Source organism: Mesoplodon mirus, assembly GCF_964341445.2.
Source record: "Mesoplodon mirus genome assembly, chromosome: 4".
Classification (NCBI taxonomy): Eukaryota; Metazoa; Chordata; class Mammalia; order Artiodactyla; family Ziphiidae; genus Mesoplodon; species Mesoplodon mirus.
Genome location: NC_138979.1, coordinates 18,904,860 through 18,925,832, shown reverse-complemented (window position 1 = coordinate 18,925,832; position 20,973 = coordinate 18,904,860). Strand labels below are relative to the sequence as shown.

The window sequence follows — 20,973 nt, the reverse complement described above, 5'->3', positions numbered from 1 at the left end:
GTCTACTTCCTGCTGTGAAAGAGCTGCCACACTTTCCCAGCTTCTGGGAGAGGTGCTAAGAAAAACCAGTCAGGCGGGACAGCAGGAGAAAACGAGGCCCCGAGGCTGAGTCTCGAAAGGTGGCTCTGTCCTCCATCCTTCACACCTGCAAGAGCGTGCGATGACTCAGCCAGCCCCTCACAACAGTCAGGTTCTTCCCTCTTCATTAGATTTCAAACAACATTTTTATAATGAAGAATTTCAAGCACAGACGGAGACAGATGGAATAATACAATGACCCCCCACATACCCTTCACCAAGCTCACATGTGATTTAAATAAAATGCTTTTTCCTCCTATTCATACTGATATATAATGCCAAGTCTTAAAGAAATGACAAGTAAACCCCCAGTGTGGGAAAACTGTCTCCAAAAAGAAAATCAGACCTTATCAATGGGTTACCTTGATTTGCAACAACTGAGGAAAGCAGAATTTAAATCGTAAATGTGGTTTCACTTTAACAGAGACAGAGAAGCTTCTATTCCCAAAGCTACAGAGGTTGTATAAAGACCAGAGTTCTCAGGTGGGTTACAGAAGGCTCTGTTTCTATTTCCCCATGTTCTTCTGTTTATTTTCTTCTGCCAATTCTAAACAGAAGCGTTTCACTTTGCTTGTGAGAACTCTGACAAGATTAGTGTTTCTTAAATATCATCTCTTGCCCACCGTGTCAAAATCAACTCTTGAAAATACAGACTGAAAATTCCTTAGACTTAGGAATTGGGATCCCTCATGATGGGGCTCAGGAACTGGCATTTTGAAGTGCCTGAACTTTTTGAAGCAGCAATCCTGGTGATTGTGACACACAAAGTTGGGGCTCTGTAAGTGGGGGTATTCGCCTGACTGACTGCAAGCCCCAAATGGAAGCTTCTCCTGAGAAAGGATTTGACACAAGCTCAGCCTCTGCTGCCCCGCCTCTAAACCGCAGGCATGACCTGAAACTTGGGGGCCCAGTTTAAAGGTCTTATGCCAACGACTCCCCAAGTCTCTTCGGAGCTCGAGGGCAGGAAGTCTCCCCTGTTCTGAAAGGCACAGTCATGGGAGGGTGACCTCCTCTTCTCTGACACTTCGCATCATCTCGAGTTTTAAAGGCACGAATAAATACTTTATCAGTTTGGTACCAAAGAAACTCTCTAGTTAAAATGCAAACAAAGTCTCTCTCTGTCTCTAAAATTCTTCAGGATGTGAACTGCATCTCCTAGTTGTTACCTGATAAAAGTACACACGTTCAAGTTTTCAGTATGCTGAACTATATATCCATGTCACTTAAGATTCTATCTTTATCTGCCACTGAGCTGACTTGCTACAAGTTTGGGTCCCTCAACTACTGACACTGTGGAAAGTGTTCAGCTCCCCCCTGGGTCTGCACTGCCAGATCTGGTGCATCCAGAAGCGGTACCTCCAGAGGGAGAGAAAAGCCCCAGCAGGCACACTCTCCACACTCGTGCGATAGGATGTGAATGATGGGGTTTGTCCCAGTTTCCTGTGGCCCGGTGACAAATCACCACAAGCTTGGTGGTTTAAATCAGTAGAAATTCTCCCACAGTTCTGGAGACCACAAGTCCAAAAGCAGTTTCCCTGAGGTGGAGGTATCGGCAAGGCCAGGCTTCCTGCAGAGTCTCGAGGAGAGAATCCTTTCCTCGCTCCTTCCAGTTCTGCTGGCTGCTGGAGGGCCTTAGCTTGTGGCCGCAAGCGTGAAGCAGCCACCTTCAAGTCTCTCCCCTCCATCTTCACACGGCCTTCTCTTCTGTTATGGCAATCTCCCTCTGCCTCCCTCTTTAGGGATACAAGTGATTGCATTTCGGGCCCATCAGATAATCCAGGATGACACCCCCATTTCAAGATCCTTAATTCTGCAAAGACCCTTTTCTTGCCATATAATGTAACACTTAGAGGTCCCAAGGATTAGGACGTGCATACTTTTGTGGGGCCATTTTTCAGCCTAACACAGTTTCTTACTTTCACCATCCTCTTCTGCTGATGCGCAAATGTTTCCTTTTCAGTGATCTGATTCTTAAAATTACTTGATTTTACTTCATCTGTCTAAAATCTTGTTTCTCCACATTACTGACATGACCTTGAAGTGTCTCCCCTTCCGCAGTGGCGTCCAGGTTGAACGCGGGGGACGGAAGGCGCTCCTGCCCACCCCTCGCTCTCGCTTCTCATCCTCGGCCCCATATTTCTGTTCCCTGGCCTCTGCCCCCAGCCACTGCAGCCTTGTTCCCTTTCCCTGTATTCCTTACTGGCACACTGACGCATGAACATCAAAGGTGCCTTCCTTCTAAGGGACAGCAGAGTGCAGGAGGGATACCTGTGAGCTCCAACGTGCTTAGCACATCATTTTCCTTGGTCACTGGCCATTCACCTTTGAAAACCCAAACAAGCGCACCAGACTACAGTGGAGACTGCCTTTCTTTGGAGGGAACAGCGGTTTTAAGCTTGATCCTAACAGTCACGAATCCATCAGCAGTTTTAATATCAAGAAAAATAACTGACATTCAAGAGCAGCAGCTCCTGAATCTCTCAGATTTATATCCAGATAAAAAAAGATGCCTGCAAAGTTGCATCGTAAATGATGCAGGATTCATGCTACTGGTTATTTTCTTGCCACTGAAGAAATACTGCATTTTGGAAGCCCTGGACATGTGGAGAGTGACTCCATGATGATATCTCAGACCTGCAGCTTATCCAGGCTGGCTTTCTCCACAGGATCCAGGGTGCAAAAGAATAATGCAGCATTTGGGTTTTTCAAATTGAGCACAGCTGATGAACGTAGACGTTGATTCCTTCAGTGACAGAATCAGCCTCCCCCTGGGTCGTGGGAGCCGAAGAGCGAGCACACTGCATGTTCATAGCCGCCTTGCTCTCAACGATGTTCCCCTGAGGCTTGGGCCTGACCTCGCCCAGGAGATGGACAACCACCTGGTTATCAAAGCCTCCTCTACCTCAGTAGGTATCCCTTATTACAGACTTTACATCAAGATCCATTTTAATTATGAGTATGCACACATCAAAAGTGCCATCTCCTAGGTTAAAGACAAAAATATTTCTCGTGGCACCAACCTTCCTAACCCATAAACAGCCGCAGCAGTAGCTGGCTCAATGATTCAGAATACACAGAAACTAGGAATGGTTCTAGAATCGTTAATGGCCTGACTCTAGGAATCACTCATGTGAGCTGGTGCTGTGATGACTGTCTTGTTACAGCCTCCCTGGAGTAAGTTTTTGTAGTTTCCTTTGTCTTCATGACAATAACAAAAGTTACTTGCTCTGAATTTAAGAGTTTTATCGCATTTGGAAGCTTGACCTATTTACTAATGTGAAAACTGCATCTTATCTGTTCTATCTAATCAAATGTCTGGCTTTGTAAACTGGACTAGTGGGACTCAATGCCACGTGACTATCTGTACAGTCGAGATCAACAGATCTGTGCCCAATATAACCTGAGTAGGCCTGTTATCCCAATCACTGGCAGTGATATCCCCTTTCCAGTGCCAGATTTCCACAAGAAACTGATGGGGTCAAGACTGATGATAAGAACAGGTGTCTTCAATGAGGTCTCTGAGTAGGACAGGTTTGGCTTGTTTGAGAAGAGACTAATTGTGTTGTGGTCAATAAGTAGAGCAATTTCATAGAAAGCTATCCCTTATAAAGCTCAGTTCTGACTTGGATTCTTTGATAAGGTAAGTTCTGACCCACAGGTAGTTGGGTTTTGCTGAACTCTGTTGAGGGTTGGGTTCTCGGGAAAGCAGACTCTCACGTTTAAAGTACAGAATGTCTGCTCAGAAGTGCCCCTGGGATCAACACCTGAGGGAGGGGAGGAGATAAGAGGATGCGGTAGAGGGAGACGTTTCTGCAGTGCAGGCCCATCCATAGCCGCGGCCACTCCATCGTGTGCTCTGGAGCTAGGATGGCCCTTCATCTGTCAGTCCCTGGATGTGGACTGGCTCAGGTGAGAGGATTCTCTGCAGCCGGGACAACCCTTGAAGAGGCTGCGAACTGAAGGCTCTCTACCAGCAACACTGGCCCAGCAGCTGGAGCAAAGGGTCCTTCAGGGAAGGGGGATCTGGGCAGCGAGGCTCAGAATCCACCACAACTCTGTTTGCTGGACCTTTCAAGTCTGATTATCTGTTGTATGCGCCCTACCTTACCTGACCAGGTACTGTGGTTATCAGGACACACAGAAGAAAAATAAAGATGAAGCCTTAAGGTTTTTTGGGCCATGTTACCCTTTAAGAATATGCTATAAGCCATGTATACCTTTGCGTGCAAACATACGAAAATTTCTGCGTACAATTCTAAGGGGCTCACAGACCACCCCCACCACCACCCCAGCTTTCACGGACCTCAGGTTAAGAATTCCCAGTGAAGTGATCTAGCAGGGAACACATAATGGACGACGGACAAGCTTAATACAGGAAAAACAGAAACTCAGTAAAAGAGGAACTCAGTAGAAGGTAGTCCCCCCCCATTTCTTAAGGTATCTGTTCTATTCTGTTTTCTAAAATCCCCTCCAGGATTACTGTCAACCTATTTAATACACATCTCAGAAGCAAGACGATGATGTCTAATAAGCCTCAGAGGAGCCATTAAACTGTGACTGTCAAATGATGAAGCAGGCCTCTCGCAATTCTGCCAACACCAACAAGCAGGCAGGTGAAGTAATGGAAGGGCTGCTGGTGGCATCAGCTAGAAACAGAGGCCAGCGCGGTCCTGCCCAGAATCTTCTACCTTTGCCCCACGTGGCTCTAAAGCTCTTTCAGCAACAAGCAAAATCACAAACGGCCCAGGCTCTCCCCCCACTCCCCACCCCCTCTTGCTTTAAGTGGCTTGGAAGTTAACAGCTAGATATTTGGCCTATTAAGAGCCTGATCCAAAAGGGTCCTTAGGAAGTAAGTATTCTCAAGAAGCTGGGGCTTGGAGAATAATATCGTTAGGCTACTGTACCACCCAAATGCACACCACAGTCACGACTCACATCCCGATGCCTCCATACTGTGCCTTCAGCAAGCCCTGCTCCTGTCAGCTACGGGGAGAACGAAGCTGTAGCTGGAACATCCCTGGAGAAGGCAGAATGGAACTTCCTTTGTTTTAAACTAGCAGTGCCTTTTCTGGGTATATAGTCTCCCATTTTTTTCTGCAACCAACAGTTTATACAGTTTCAATGAGGTAAACTGAAGACTTTGACTCTGGGGATAACAGCTGACAGGATTTAAGGTGAGCAAATGCAGAGTATTTTCCTTCCCTTGTTTTCTGTGAGGGTGATGAACTGTATTGTGTGTTAATCTGAGAAATTAAAAATATAAACACACACTATCTCTAGACCAGTGGTTCTCAACCAGGGACGATTCTGCTCCTCCGGGGACACCCAGCAATGTCTGGAGAAATTTCTTGGTCATCATCAACTAGGGGAGGGGCTGCCAAACATCCTACAAGACACACAACAGTCCCCGCGGCAAAGAATTATCTGGCCCTGAATGTCAGCAGAGTCAAGGCTGAGAAACCCAGTTCTAGACCATGTGAGAGGTTCTAGACCATTTCAAGTTTGGTTCAGAGGGAGCATTTCTGCCGCCCTGCCTTCCGGTGAAGTGAAAGTGTGGTCCTGATGATGGGAAAACGGTCACTGCCAGAGATTTCACGGCTTGTTCAAACTATACTGTGAGCACTTGGAAAGTCTCAGGGTAAGTGGGAGGCACCCATGAGCACGGAATCATATCCTGGAGCTGGAGGGGCACAGCAGCGGGGCGCAAACGGCTGCGGGCAGAGGCAAGCATGTGCTAAGAAGCAACATCTGACACTCGTTCTGACAGCATCCTTAAATTCAGTGCTGGCAAACCTTAGGCATGCCTTAACGTGTTATCTACAGAGAAAAGGGAATGTAATGCAAATGTTCAACACTAGGGAAATGTATGAGTACATTACGGTCTACTGGAGGTTACATCAATAGATTACATGATGTAACAAAAAAAACTATGCAGACACTCCAGTAACATCGCAAAGAGCCTAAAAAATAATGGCAATGGGTCCTTTGGCGTTTTCCTTTAATATTAAAACATTGCAGTTGTTTTAATATTTGAAAAATTTACACATATTTGAAACATAAAAGTTGAAGACCGATAGTCAAAATGCCTTCTTTTAAGAAGATTTTTCTTTGGCACATTTCCAAGGCCACAGGAAGTCAGGCCCTGCAGCGGGTGTGGTGCCCAGAATCCAGGCTTAACTCATGACTTTATAACCATCAACCTTTGGACTAATGGCCCCGTGTGTACAATGATTACAAGTATGCATACATCCTGGTATTCTTTACTTCTGAATGAGAAAACTCAATGTGGCTTTGAAAATTCTTTCCAAAATGTTTATTTGCAGCTGAAGTTGTTCTTCCACGGATACTAAAAAGCATGGAAAAGGAAGATGCCCAGACTAGACTCCAGGGTGACCTTGGGAACACAAAGCTAGAAACTAATTACCACAAAGTGAATTCTCAGATACATGCTACTTCTTAAACAGGAGACTAAACAGTAACCTTGGGAAGGAAGGTTTGCCAAATATAAAACCAATAAAGGGAAGAAAGTAAATAACTCACCGGGAGTTATTATGATGAATATTACAGGCTCGGGCCATTAGCACCACAATAATTGGTCGAAAGGCTTTTCCTTTTCCATCAAAGTAGTATTCACACATTTCCTTAAGTTCTGTTGTAGATATGAACAGTTCCTGAAACAAAGTTTTTCTGTGTCAATACAGCATCATAACTGCATAGTCAGTGGGATTTCTTTCACAAAACCTTGATTTGATTTTAGTGTATTCATTTTAACTGAGAAATTCAACACTCAGTAGGAAACGGTTCCAACATTGCATGGCCATAAAGCTGGCTGTGTGTGGCTGGGCCACAAGCAATGCCTGGCTCGCCCCCAGGGGCCTCAGTGCTGGGGTGGGCACTGCTGCCCCCCCATGACTCCAAGAGATAGCAGGTGGGGGGAGGAAAGCACCAGATGGCCAGTGACAGCTGGAGAGAGAAAGAAACAGGGCTGGTTGCAGCTTGGAAGATGGAGGGGAGAGGACAAAGATGGGGAGTGCAGGAGCCAATGAAGCAGGAGGTCAGTGGGTATCAGGGGCTGGAAGATGAGACGTGGCCAGAGAGAAGAGCAGGGGTCAGTCTGGCTCGGCCGTTACTTAGCCACACAAGCCAAAGGTTCATAGGGTAAGTGTAAGACATGGTTTACCTGATGGCAAGGAGCTTCCAATTGAGTTGGGAAAGCAAAATTTTTTAAAATGTGAAATATTCAGTGAATAATATGGTGGTAACTTGAACAATGCCATACGTTAAGTGCATTAAAGTTCAAAGAATGGAGAGATCAGCGTGGAAGAGAAAAACTGAACATTTCATGGAGGAGGTAAGCTTTGACTGGGGATTAGAGGATAAGTAGGATTTTGATTTCTTTTTTTTTTTTTTTTTTTTTTTTTTTTTTTGCTTTATAACAAATTTAATCAGTTATACATATACATATGTTTCCATATCCCCTCCCTTTTGCGTCTCCCTCCCACCCTCCCTATCCCACCCCTCCAGGCGGTCACAAAGTACCAAGCTGATCTCCCTGTGCTATGCGGCTGCTTCCCACTAGCTATCTACCTCACGTTTGGTAGTGTATATATGTCCATGCCGCTCTTTCACTTTGTCACAGCTTACCCTTCCCCCTCCCCATATCCTCAAGTCCATTCTCTAGTAGGTCTGTGTCTTTATTCCTGTCTTACCCCTATGTTCTTCATGACATTTTTTTTTTCTTAAATTCCATATATATGTGTTAGCATACAGTATTTGTCTTTCTCTTTCTGACTTACTTCACTCTGTATGACAGACTCTAGGTCTATCCACCTCATTACAAATAGCTCAGTTTCGTTTCTTTTTATGGCTGAGTAATATTCCATTGTATATATGTGCCACATCTTCTTTATCCATTCATCCGATGATGGACACTTAGGTTGTTTCCATCTCCGGGCTATTGTAAATAGGGCTGCTATGAACATTTTGGTACATGTCTCTTTTTGAATTATGGTTTTCTCAGGGTATATGCCCAGTAGTGGGATTGCTGGGTCATATGGTAGTTCTATTTGTAGTTTTTTAAGGAACCTCCATACCGTTCTCCATAGCGGCTGTACCAATTCACATTCCCACCAGCAGTGCAAGAGTGGTCCCTTTTTTCCACACCCTCTCCAGCATTTATTGTTTGTAGATTTTTTGATGATGGCCATTCTGACTGGTGTGAGATGATATCTCATTGTAGTTTTGATTTGCATTTCTCTAATGAGTAAAGATGTTGAGCATCCTTTCATGTGTTTGTTGGCAGTCTGTATATCTTCTGTGGAGAAATGTCTATTTAGGTCTTCTGCCCATTTTTGGATTGGGTTGTTTGTTTTTTTGTTATTGAGCTGCATGAGCTGCTTATAAATTTTGGAGATTAATCCTTTGTCAGTTGCTTCATTGGCAAATATTTTCTCCCATTCTGAGGGTTGTCTTTTGGTCTTGTTTATGGTTTCCTTTGCTGTGCAAAAGCTTTTAAGTTTCATTAGGTCCCATGTGTTTATTTTTGTCTTTATTTCCATTTCTCTAGGAGGTGGGTCAAAAAGGATCTTGCTGTGATTTATGTCATAGAGTGTTCTGCCTATGTTTTCCTCTAAGAGTTTGATAGTGTCTGGCCTTACATTTAGGTCTTTAATCCATTTTGAGCTTATTTTTGTGTATGGTGTTAGGGAGTGATCTAATCTCATACTTTTACATGTCCCTATCCAGTTTTCCCAGCACCACTTATTGAAGAGACTGTCCTTTCTCCACTGTACATTCCTGCCTCCTTTATCAAAGATAAGGTGACCATATGTCCGTGGGTTTAACTCTGGGCTTTCTATCCTGTTCCATTGATCTATCTTTCTGTTTTTGTGCCAGTACCATACTGTCTTGATTACTGTAGCTTTGTAGTATAGTCTGAAGTCAGGGAGCCTGATTCCTCCAGCTCCGTTTTTCGTTCTCAAGATTGCTTTGGCTATTCGGGGTCTTTTGTGTTTCCATACAAATTGTGAAATTTTTTGTTCTAGTTCTGTGAAAAATGCCAGTGGTAGTTTGATAGGGATTGCATTGAACCTGTAGATTGCTTTGGGTAGTAGAGTCATTTTCACAATGTTGATTCTTCCAATCCAAGAACATGGTACATCTCTCCATCTATTTGTATCATCTTTAATTTCTTTCATCAGTGTCTTATAATTTTCTGCATACAGGTCTTTTGTCTCCTTAGGTAGGTTTATTCCTAGATATTTTATTCTTTTTGTTGCAATGGTAAATGGGAGTGTTTCCTTGATTTCACTTTCAGATTTTTCATCATCAGTATATAGGAATGCCAGAGATTTCTGTGCATTAATTTTGTATCCTGCAACTTTACCAAATTCATTGATTAAGTCTAGTAGTTTTCTGGTAGCATCTTTAGGATTCTCTATGTATAGTATCATGTCATCTGCAAACAGTGACAGCTTTACTTCTTCTTTTCCAATTTGGATTCCTTTTATTTCCTTTTCTTCTCTGATTGCTGTGGCTAAAACTTCCAAAACTAGGTTGAATAAGAGTGGTGAGAGTGGGCAACCTTGTCTTGTTCCTGATCTTAGTGGAAATGGTTTCAGTTTTTCACCATTGAGGACGATGCTGGCTGTGGGTTTGTCATATATGGCCTTTATTATGTTGAGGAAAGTTCCCTCTATGCCTACTTTCTGCAGGGTTTTTATCATAAATGGGTGTTGAATTTTGTCGAAAGCTTTCTCTGCATCTATTGAGATGATCATATGGTTTTTCTCCTTCAATTTGTTAATATGGTGTATCACGTTGATTGATTTGCGTATATTGAAGAATCCTTGCATTCCTGGAATAAACCCCACTTGATCATGGTGTATGATCCTTTTAATGTGCTGTTGGATTCTGTTTGCTAGTATTTTGTTGAGGATTTTTGCATCTATGTTCATCAGTGATATTGGCCTGTAGTTTTCTTTCTTTGTGACATCCTTGCCTGGTTTTGGTATCAAGGTGATGGTGGCCTCGTAGAATGAGTTTGGGAGTGTTCCTCCCTCTGCTATATTTTGGAAGAGTTTCAGAAGGATAGGTGTTAGCTCTTCTCTAAATGCTTGATAGAATTCGCCTGTGAAGCCATCTGGTCCTGGGCTTTTGTTTGTTGGAAGATTTTTTATCACAGTTTCAATTTCAGTGCTTGTGATTGGTCTGTTCATATTTTCTATTTCTTCCTGATTCAGTCTTGGCAGGTTGTGCATTTCTAAGAATTTGTCCATTTCTTCCAGGTTGTCCATTTTATTGGCATAGAGTTGCTTATAGTAATCTCTCATGATCTTTTGTATTTCTGTAGTGTCAGTTGTTACTTCTCCTTTTTTATTTCTAATTCTATTGATTTGAGTCTTCTCCCTTTTTTTCTTGATGAGTCTGGCTAATGGTTTATCAATTTTGTTTATCTTCTCAAAGAACCAGCTTTTAGTTTTATTGATCTTTGCTATCGTTTCCTTCATTTCTTTTTCATTTATTTCTGATTTTTATGATTTCTTTCCTTCTGCTAACTTTGGGATGTTTTTGTTCTTCTTTCTCTAATTGCTTTAGGTGCAAGGTTAGGTTGTTTATTCAAGATGTTTCCTGATTCTTAAGGTGGGATTGTATTGCTATAAACTTCCCTCTTAGAACTGCTTTTGCTGCATCCCATAGGTTTTGGGTCGTCGTGTCTCCATTGTCATTTGTTTCTAGGTATTTTTTAATTTCCTCTTTGATTTCTTCAGTGATCACTTCGTTATTAAGTAGTGTATTGTTTAGCCTCCATGTGTTTGTATTTTTTACAGCTCTTTTCCTGTAATTGATATCTAGTCTCATAGCATTGTGGTCGGAAAAGATACTTGATACAATTTCAATTTTCTTAAATTTACCAAGGCTTGATTTGTGACCCAAGATATGATCTATCCTGGAGAATGTTCCATGAGCACTTGAGAAAAATGTGTATTCTGTTGTTTTTGGATGGAATGTCCTATAAATATCAATTAAGTCCATCTTGTTTAATGTATCATTTAAAGCTTGTGTTTCCTTATTTATTTTCATTTTGGATGATCTGTCCATTGGTGAAAGTGGGGTGTTAAAGTCCCCTACTATGATTGTGTTACTGTCGATTTCTCCTTTTATGGCTGTTAGTATTTGCCTTATGTATTGAGGTGCTCCCATGTTGGGTGCATAAATATTTACAATTGTTATATCTTCTTCTTGGATCGATCCCTTGATCATTATGTAGTGTCCTTCTTTGTCTCTTCTAGTAGTCCTTATTTTAAAGTCTATTTTGTCTGATATGAGAATTGCTACTCCAGCTTTCTTTTGGTTTCCATTTGCATGGAATATCTTTTTCCATCCCCTTACTTTCAGTCTGGATGTGTCTCTAGGTCTGAAGTGGGTCTCTTGTAGACAGCATATAGATGGGTCTTGTTTTTGTATCCATTCAGCCACTCTGTGTCTTTTGGTGGGAGCATTTAGTCCATTTACATTTAAGGTAATTATCGATATGTATGTTCCTATTACCATTTTCTTAATTGTTTTGGGTTCATTATTGTAGGTCTTTTCCTTCTGTTGTGTTTCTTGCCTAGATAAGTTCCTTTAGCATTTGTTGTAAAGCTGGTTTGGTGGTGCTGAACTCTCTCAGCTTTTGCTTGTCTGTAAACGTTTTAATTTCTCCATCAAATCTGAATGAGATCCTTGCTGGGTAGAGTAATCTTGGTTGCAGGTTTTTCTCCTTCATCACTTTAAGTATGTCCTGCCACTCCCTTCTGGCTTGTAGAGTTTCTGCTGAGAGATCAGCTGTTATCCTGATGGGGATTCCCTTGTGTGTTATTTGTTGTTTTTGCCTTGCTGCTTTTAATATGATTTCTTTGTGTTTAATTTTTGACAGTTTGATTAATATGTGTCTTGGCGTATTTCTCCTTGGATTTATTCTGTATGGGACTCTCTGTGCCTCCTGGACTTGATTAACTATTTCCTTTCCCATATTGGGGAAGTTTTCAACTATAATCTCTTCAAATATTTTCTCAGTCCCTTTCTTTTTCTCTTCTTCTTCTGGAACCCCTATAATTCGAATGTTGGTGCGTTTAATGTTGTCCCAGAGGTCTCTGAGACTGTCCTCTGTTCTTTTCATTCTTTTTTCTTTATTTTGCTCTGCAGCAGTTATTTCCACTATTTTATCTTCCACCTCACTTATCCGTTCTTCTGCCTCAGTTATTCTGCTATTGATCCCATCTAGAGTATTTTTTATTTCATGTATTGTATTTTTAATCGATGCTTGATTCATCTTTAGTTCTTCTAGGTCCTTGTTAACTGTTTCTTGCATTTTGTCTATTCTATTTCCAAGATTTTGGATCTGGGAAATAGAATCTTGGATCATCTTTACCATCATTATTCTGAATTCTTTTTCAGGTAGACTGCCTATTACCTCTTCATTTGTTAGGTCTGGTGGGTTTTTATCTTGCTCCTTCTCCTGCTGTGTGTTTTTCTGTCTTCTCATTTTGCTTATGTTACTGTGTTTGGGGTCTCTTTTTTGCAGGCTGCAGGTTCGTAGTTCCTGTTGTTTTTGGTGTCTGTCCCCAGTGGCTAAGGTTGGTTTAGTGGGTTGTGTAGGCTTCCTGGTGGAGGGGACTAGTGCCTGTGTTCTGGTGGATGAGGCTGGATCTTGTCTTTCTGGTGGGCAGGTCCACGTCTGGTGGTGTGTTTTGGGGTGTCTGTGGACTTTTTATGATTTTAGGCCACCTCTCTGCTAATGGGTGGCGTTGTGTTCCTGTCTTGCTAGTTGTTTGGCTCAGGGTGTCCAGCACTGTAGCCTGCTGGTCGTTGAGTGAAGCTGGGTGCTGGTGTTGAGATGGAGATCTCTGGAAGATTTTCGCCGTTTGATATTATGTGGAGCTGGGAGGTCTCTTGTGGACCAGTGTCCTGAAGTTGGTTCTCCCACCTCAGAGGCACAGCACTGACTCCGGGCTCCTCAATTTGGGATGATGTGTTGTCTATTCATGTATTCCGCAGATGCAGGGTACATCAAGTTGATTGTGGAGCTTTAATCCGCTGCTTCTGAGGCTGCTGGGAGAGGTTTCCCTTTCTCTTCTTTGTTCTCACAGCTCCTGGGTCTCAGCTTTGGATTTGGCCCCGCCTCTGCGTGTAGGTCGCCGGAGGGCGTCTGTTCTTCGCTCAGATAGGACAGGGTTAAAGGAGCAGCCTCTTCGGGGACTCTGGCTCACTCAGGCCGGGAGGGAGGGAGGGGCACGGAGTGCGGGGCAAGCCTGCAGCGGCAGAGGTCGGCGTGACGTTGCACCAGCCCGAGGCGCGCCGTGCGTTCTCCCAGGGAAGCCGCCCCTGGATCCCGGGACCCCGGCAGTGGCGGGCTGCACAGGCTCCCGGAAGGGCGGTGTGGGCAGTGACCTGCGCTCGCACACAGGCTTCTTGGCGGCGGCAGCAGCAGCCCCAGCGTCCCACGCCTGTCACTGGGCTCCGCGCTTTCAGTCGCGACTCGCGCCCGTCCGTGGAGCCCCTTTAAGCAGCGCTCTTAATCCCCTCTCCTAGCGCACCAGGAAACCAAGAGGGAAGAAAAAGTCTCTTGCCTCTTCGGCAGCTCCAGAGTTTTCCCGGACTCCCTCCCGGCTAGCTGTGGCACATTAGCCCCCTTCAGGCTGAGTTCTCGCCGCCAGCCCCAGTCCTCTCCCTGCGCTCTGACTGAAGCCCGAGCCTCCGCTTCCAGCGCTGCGCGCCCCAGCGGGCGAGCAGACAAGCCTTTCGGGCTGGTGAGTGCCGCTCGGCACCGATCCTCTGTGTGCGGATCTCTCCGCTTTGCCCTACCCAGGTATGTGGGGAGTTTCTTGCCTTTTGGGAGGTCTGGGGTCTTCTGCCAGCGTTCAGTAGGTGTTCTGTAGGAGTTGTTCCACGTGTAGCTGTATTTCTGGTGTATCCGTGGGGAGGAAGGTGATCTCCGCGTCTTACTCTTCCGCCATCTTACCCGGAAGTCTCGGATTTTGATTTCTGAAGAGGGGAGAGAGCCTTCCTGGTGATGGGCATGTGTGTTTACTGTATCTGTCCCTCAGGGACTTGCTGGAGAGAACCAGAGCTTATGCCCTGAGAGCAATGGGAGCTACAAATGGACCCAAAGGACCTTCAGCAGGGCTCAAGTGAACACAGTCCAGCAGGCCAGCCACTCACTCCCTCAGTTACTGACTCAGTGCCAAGGACGATAATAAACGCAGAGGTTTCAAAGATAAATAGGACAGCCCCTTGCCTACAGGCAGCTCAGAGTCTAGATGGGGGAAGGAAAACAATATTGCGGGGGGACTGCTGTCGTGGAGGTAAGTGCAGATGCTCTGGGAGCACAATGGGGGCGTCTCTGGCTCAGGCTGAGGGTGGGAGGAGGAAAGCAAGGCTGGGGACTGAAGGCAAGACACAGATGAGACGAGGAGGGCGTGGAGGGGAAGAGGAGGGCTGCGTCGAGGGTCCTCCCCGGGTTCCTGGGGGGCAACCTCCAATCAATAGGAAAAACAAGAGAAAAAACAATCTGTAGGAAAAGGTAGAGCTTCAGATCTGCCAAGTGCGAGACAGTCATGGACATTCCAAGGAGCTGCCCAGTGAGCAAACAAAGTTTAGGAGAGAAAATTCCATCTGGACTGGAGATATCATGTGGGAGTCATAAGCATGGGAATGGGTAAACTGAAGACAGGGAGAGCACAGGAGCCGACAGAGCCCCAGGGAACGGCACCATTCACAGGGGTAGGGTGGAGGGGCCAGAGGGGAACCCAGGAAGCTGACTGAAGGATGGCCTAAGAGTCAGGAGAACGAGCAGAGTGCAGAAGCCAAGAGGTGGGTTTCATAGAGGGGGCTGTGGTGAATAGTGTCCCGTGTTCAAGGAGTCCGGGAAGACACAAACCAGCAGTGCCCACTGGATTTGGTGGAAGGAAGCAAAGGCAGTTTTAGAGGAGAGGCTGGAAAGGAAGGCACAGTGCGATGGCGGAGCAGTGGTGAAGGAACGAGAGAGAGAGAGAGAGAGAGAGAGAGGCCAAGAATACTGGAAGGTAAGGGGTAGGAGGACACGGGGTCAAGGGACGGTCCTTTACAAGACAAACAGGAGGAAGCTGGAGCACCCAACATGGATCTGAAAGAGAATGAGGAGGGCGAGTCTGCAGATAAAGACAGGAGGGCAGGGAATCGCAGGAGGAGCTCCTAGGGCCCCGAGGAGGCAAAGGGGATGGGACTTAACCAGAGGTCCAGGGATGAAGCTGGAAAGGAGGGAACCCTGACTTCACTGAGGTGGGAGGGGAGGAGGCCGGCACGCAGCAGTGTGGGCTGCAAACGGCCCGGAGCAGGCGTGCAGGGAGTTCCTCCTTCACGGCCTCTGCTTGGTCCACTGGACAGGAAGTGGTGAAAACAGGAGAGTCGGGTGGGGGCTGCAGGGGGAAAGTGCAGAACCTTGAAACGGGAAGGAAGCTGACCAGGGGCACGTGAACATTTCTGGGCAGCATCTGAGAATCCACGTGAGGCTGGGGGCCACTGAAAATTCTCGGAAAAGAATGCTTCGCGAAGAAAGCCCTAGTTGGGTCAGCCTAGCGCTGATATTCAGAACTGGACAGGAAGACAGTAGCAGGAGTCACTGGTGGCTTCATAGCCTCACCAGGCCTGGAGCACGTGATGGATTTGGCAAGGAAAGGTTAGATGACTCCTTGGACGTGTACGTGCTGCCTGTACCTTTTTTCTTTCAGTTTCCCAATTCTGCCATCACCCCCCTCTGGATAGTAACTTGCATTGCATCCTCCATGATGCCCCACACTTGTTGCTCAAGAAACATTTGAAACCTGACATTTGGGAATCAATTCTGCAACAGCAGCACACACATGTGAAAACCTGCGCTGTTTGCTCATAATTCTAAGGAATCAACATTACTTTACAGCATCGTCAAAAATATCTTACCTTCCTAATGTCCTCGTACAGACCCTTCAAGTCTCTCCAGCCAAGGTTAAAAGGATCAGTGTATTTCTCACCGCTCCGTGTTTTACTACAGCAGCACATTGCTGGTGTCATGTGATGGAACCTGGAGAGGCAGAAATGCACACAGTGGAAGACTGAGTGTTACTTTACTGAGATAACTTCACTTTTAAGTAAGAATTACACAGACCTATGCATATATATACAGCAGAGTACGATGATGGAAAATTTAAGCCCAGATACTTGCTGGAAATTAAGCATGAACACAAGAAGGTCATTATAATTTAGAAAAACATAACAGAATTCTGATCTTGCTCAACAATACATCAATTTTTATAACCAGGACCCTGGAAACCCACAAAATCAAAGAAATATAAACCATGTTCACTGTGTTCTGAGTTTAAATTTTATACAGTTGGGCCTCCATACCTATGGGTTCCACATCCGCGGATTCAACCAACCTCGAATTGAAAAAAAAAATTTATATATATAGAAAAATATATTTATATATATAAATATATAAACTCATAAAATTCCAGAAAGTTTCAAAAAACAAAATTTGAATTTGCCATGCTTGGTAACTATTTACACAGCATTTACATTTTATTTACAACAATTTGCACAGCATTTACGTTGTATTAGGTATTATAACTCACCTAGAGATGATTTAAAGTATATGGGATGAGGGGCTTCCCTGGTGGCGCAGTGGTTAACAATCTGCCTGCCAATGCAGGGGACACAGGTTTGAGCCCTGGTCCAGGAAGATCCCACATGCCGCGGAGCAACTAAGCCTGCAAGCCTGTGGGTCACAACTACTGAGCCCATGTGCCACAACTACTGAAGCCCTTGTGCCTAGAGCTTGTGCTCTGCAACAAGAGAAGTCACCACAATAAGAAGCCCGTGCACTGCAACGAGGAGTAGCCCCCTCTCCCCTCAGCTAGAGAAAGCCAGCACACGGCAACAAAAACCCAACGCAGCCAAAAATAAAAACAAACAAACAAATAAATAAATAAATTTAAAGTATATGGGATGGGGACTTCCCTGGTGGTGCAGTGGTTAAGAATCCGCCTGCCAATGCAGGGGACACAGGTTTTTTGTTTTTTTTTTTTTTTTTTTTTTTTTTTTTGCGGTAGGCGGGCCTCTCACTGTTGTGGCCTCTCCCCTTGTGGAGCACAGGCTCCGGACGCGCAGGCTCAGCAGCCATGGCTCACGGGCCTAGCCGCTCTGCGGCATGTGGGATCTTCCCAGACCGGGGCACGAACCCGTGTCCCCTGCATCGGCAGGCGGACTCTCAACCACTGCGCCACCAGGGAAGCCCGGGGACACAGGTTTGATCCCTGGTCCAGGAAGATCTCACATGCTGCGGAGCAACTAAGCCCATGCGCCACAACTACTGAGCCTGCCCTCTAGAGCCCGTGAGCCACAACTACTGAGCCCACGTGCCACAACTACTGAAGCCCGCATGCCTAGAGCCCATGCTCCGCAACGAGACACCACCGCAATGAGAAGCACACGCACCACAACGAAGAGTAGCCCCCCTGATCGCTGCAACTAGAGAAAGCCTGCACGCAGCAACAAAGACCCAACGCGGCCATAAATAAATAAATGTTCCTTAAAAAAAAAAAAAATAAAGTATATGGGATGATGTGTGTAGGTTGTATGCAAATATTATAGGACTTGAGCAACCCCAATTTTGGTATCTGAGGTGGGGGGGTGGCTAGAACCAATCCCCCTCCACCATACCAAGGGACAACTGTATTGCCATTTTTTCAAAAGGCAGAGATCACATAGAGCAGATACTGTGGCACTTAAACAGCATATCCAATTTGTTGGGCTAGCCTACCACAATTTAAAATAGAAATCTACTGGCAGTATGGCTAATAATTTTAGTTGCAATACGGATTATAAACTTACCGTGGCATACTATACATATTTGGAAAGGCAGATGTTAAACTCTTCACAAGATTAAAATAGGACATCTATAAAATAAAAGTATTAAGAAACTTGTAAGAATATTTGTGAAAAACTTGTTTATAACACTAGATAAATTAAAACTCCCATAATTTATAATAAAAGTAACCTTTAGCTTTTAGTTGTCCATTTAGACTGCAGACTTTAGAAAAAATAACAAAAAGTTTTCTTTCCTTATTACAGAAGCAATATTCGTCATTAAAGAAAATATAAATATGAAAAAAGCAGAAAATAAAAAACATCTATAATCTATCCCTTCCCCCAAAGACTGCTCCATCTTCACATCTATCTTTCCAGATCTGAAATTCCCTTCCATTTAGCTAAGAGTGGGCAGAGAACAGTAAGGATTAGTGTGGTTTACACTCTTTTAAAGTCTTAACTTGGTTTAAAACAAAGAATAACCAAGATCCCAAAAGCATCTGCCCAGACAGTGAAAAAGAAAGGATTTCAATGTTAAGGAAGAAATTTACAGTGACACAAACACTGCCTATTTCAAGCCACTGTTCCTGAATATACTTGGAAATGGTACTTCTTGAAAAGTAACGTCAACAAACAAGCAAGCTCAGCAGCACATTTTGATAATATTAATGAGAGAACAAGAACAACAAGAGACGACTTCTAAAGGATTCAGAGGTGGTGCCGACAAATAGTTCCAAGAATTACTGTGCACAGGCGTGGGGACCCACAGATACAGCAGCTAACTTGAAGAATTCAGGGACACAGGCATTTCAAAAATTACTAATTTACTAATCTGATGTGTGAGGGGCTCTTACAGAATACTTGAAGAAAATATCTTGACAAATGATGGATTTAGCAGTAGAAAAAGAAAACTAAGGTAATACAGCCTTACACTGTGCTTTCACACTATTTGACTCTCACAACTACTTGTTTTTACACAGCCGGGGAACTTGAAATTCAGAAAGGTCTGAGAAGCTGGTCACACAGGTATGTTTACAGTGTATCAGGAGACAAGAGCACCCACAGCAGCGTGTGCATTCTGTGATCCCACCGAAAGTGTGTGCAGCCACACCAGTGCAATCCGCGGAACGCAGGGTGTAGAAGCAGATAAACCAGGCTATTAAAGAGAGTTATGTTGGGCTTCCCCGGTGGCGCAGTGGTTGAGAGTCCGCCTGCCGATGCGGGGGACACGGGTTCGCGCCCCGGTCCGGGAAGATCCCACGTGACGCGGAGCGGCTGGGCCCGTGAGCCATGGCCGCTGAGCCTGCGCGTCCGGAGCCTGGGCTCCGCAACGGGAGAGGCCACAGCGGTGAGAGGCCCGCGTACCGCAAAAAAAAAAAAAAAAAAAAAGTTATTTTGGAATAAATAGGATCGTGCGAGCTTTTTGCTTTATTCTTTTAAAATTCATATTTTCTGAATTTTCTTTAGTGAACACACCCTGCTTTAGACATATTAAAATGACACTAAAGGTTGACTTTGCCAGGCAGGCAGTGGACAAAGAAGGCGGTCCTGAGTTCTATTTTCACCATAGCATTATATATTCATTAAACCAGTAAGGACATTTATGACACCCCAGGCATTACAATGTCCTACGGAAAAAAAGTGATAATCCTTTCATTTTACCATTACACGACACTTAACCTACTTTTGTCAGCCTTCATGCGTAAATGATTTACACGAATTTAGGATTTATTATAATGCTTATTCAATCTGAGACCTAACCTCTAACTTGGGGTGAAGAGTTAAAATTACACAGCTAATACAGAGCGCTCTTAACCACTGGGCAGTGCAACAGCGTAGCTTGTTGAAAGCGTGGAAGGTGGATCTTGGCTCAGATCCCAACATTTCCCGGTAGTTACCTTGAGACAGCTTTCTGATAATATCTACTCACAGAGATGCCAAGATTAATTTAGAGATCATATGTAAAGCTCTTAGCTGTGTACATTTAATATGATATGTACTCAACCAAGCTATCTTCTGCTTTAAGAGTACCTTCGGGCGGGCTTCCCTGGTGGCGCAGTGGTTGGGAGCCGATGCAGGGGACACGGGTTCGTGCCCCGGTCCGGGAAGAACCCACATGCCGCGGAGCGGCTGGGCCCGTGATTCATGGCTGCTGAGCCTGCGCGTCCGGACCGCAACGGGAGAGGCCACAACAGTGAGAGGCCCGCGTACCGCAAAAAAAAAAAAAGGAGTACCTTCGGGCAATGTTTCCCAAAGTGAGGTTAGAGGTGCTCGGGAGAACAGGAAAGTATCCAAAGGGAGTGGTGTAACCGGAGCCACTTAGCGTGCCAGTACTAGCGCGGGCAACAACCAGCTCCCAATTCCGATTCCGTGTCTTTCCATCACATATTCCATCACACATTCTCCCTGAAAGCCAACCTTGCCTCTCATGAAGTTACTTTTTTTAAAAAAGAGAAAATGCTGAGTAAGAATCAAGACATACTGACAAGTGATTTGGCACAATCAGATACACACTGGTTTCCGTCCTATTCCAAGACGTTTGAATACTACCAATGAAGAAGCTGAGAGAACATACAAACATCAGGAAAAGGGGAGCTGTGCTGGGAGAAACGGGCGTGGCTTTATGGTTGTTGCTCTTTGTCCCCAAGGACTATCAGGCCCTAACAGACTTGAACTAGCCACAACACACCCTCCTGAGGCAGACACCAGAAGGCTCACGTATTTACAGTGAAAAATACCACTGACACGAATCAGAAATACACGGTACTGGCATTACCAGCAAGGCTCCTCCTTGTGGTCATTAAGGCAGACATGGAGGACATCCAGCATACTCTCTCCAGGAAAGCGCCCTTTCTGTGGCTAAGATAATTGTTTAATGGGCATGGAATTTAAAAAAATAAATACATAAGGAGCATCAAAGAAAAGAAGTATCAGTGGCATCAGTGGTGGGTGCATCCATCTCTCCAAATAACATCCTCATCTGCGGTACTGGAAATATTTGTAGGCTGGCTAGGACAGTACTGAAATGGATCC

The 20,973-nt window shown here is 44.8% G+C and overlaps 1 protein-coding gene across 1 annotated transcript in view; it reads right to left on the bottom strand.

The window, feature by feature from the left end:
* Positions 1-20,973, bottom strand: part of PDSS1 (decaprenyl diphosphate synthase subunit 1) — a 53,334-nt gene that overhangs the window by 30,991 nt on the left and 1,370 nt on the right. Inside the window, exons 2-4 of the mRNA XM_082616656.1 lie at positions 17,965-18,029; positions 16,036-16,156; positions 6,619-6,749 (exon numbers count right to left, since the gene is read on the bottom strand). Of these exons, the coding sequence (XP_082472782.1) occupies positions 6,619-6,749; positions 16,036-16,156; positions 17,965-18,029 (317 nt within the window). The remainder of the gene's footprint in view (positions 1-6,618; positions 6,750-16,035; positions 16,157-17,964; positions 18,030-20,973) is intronic.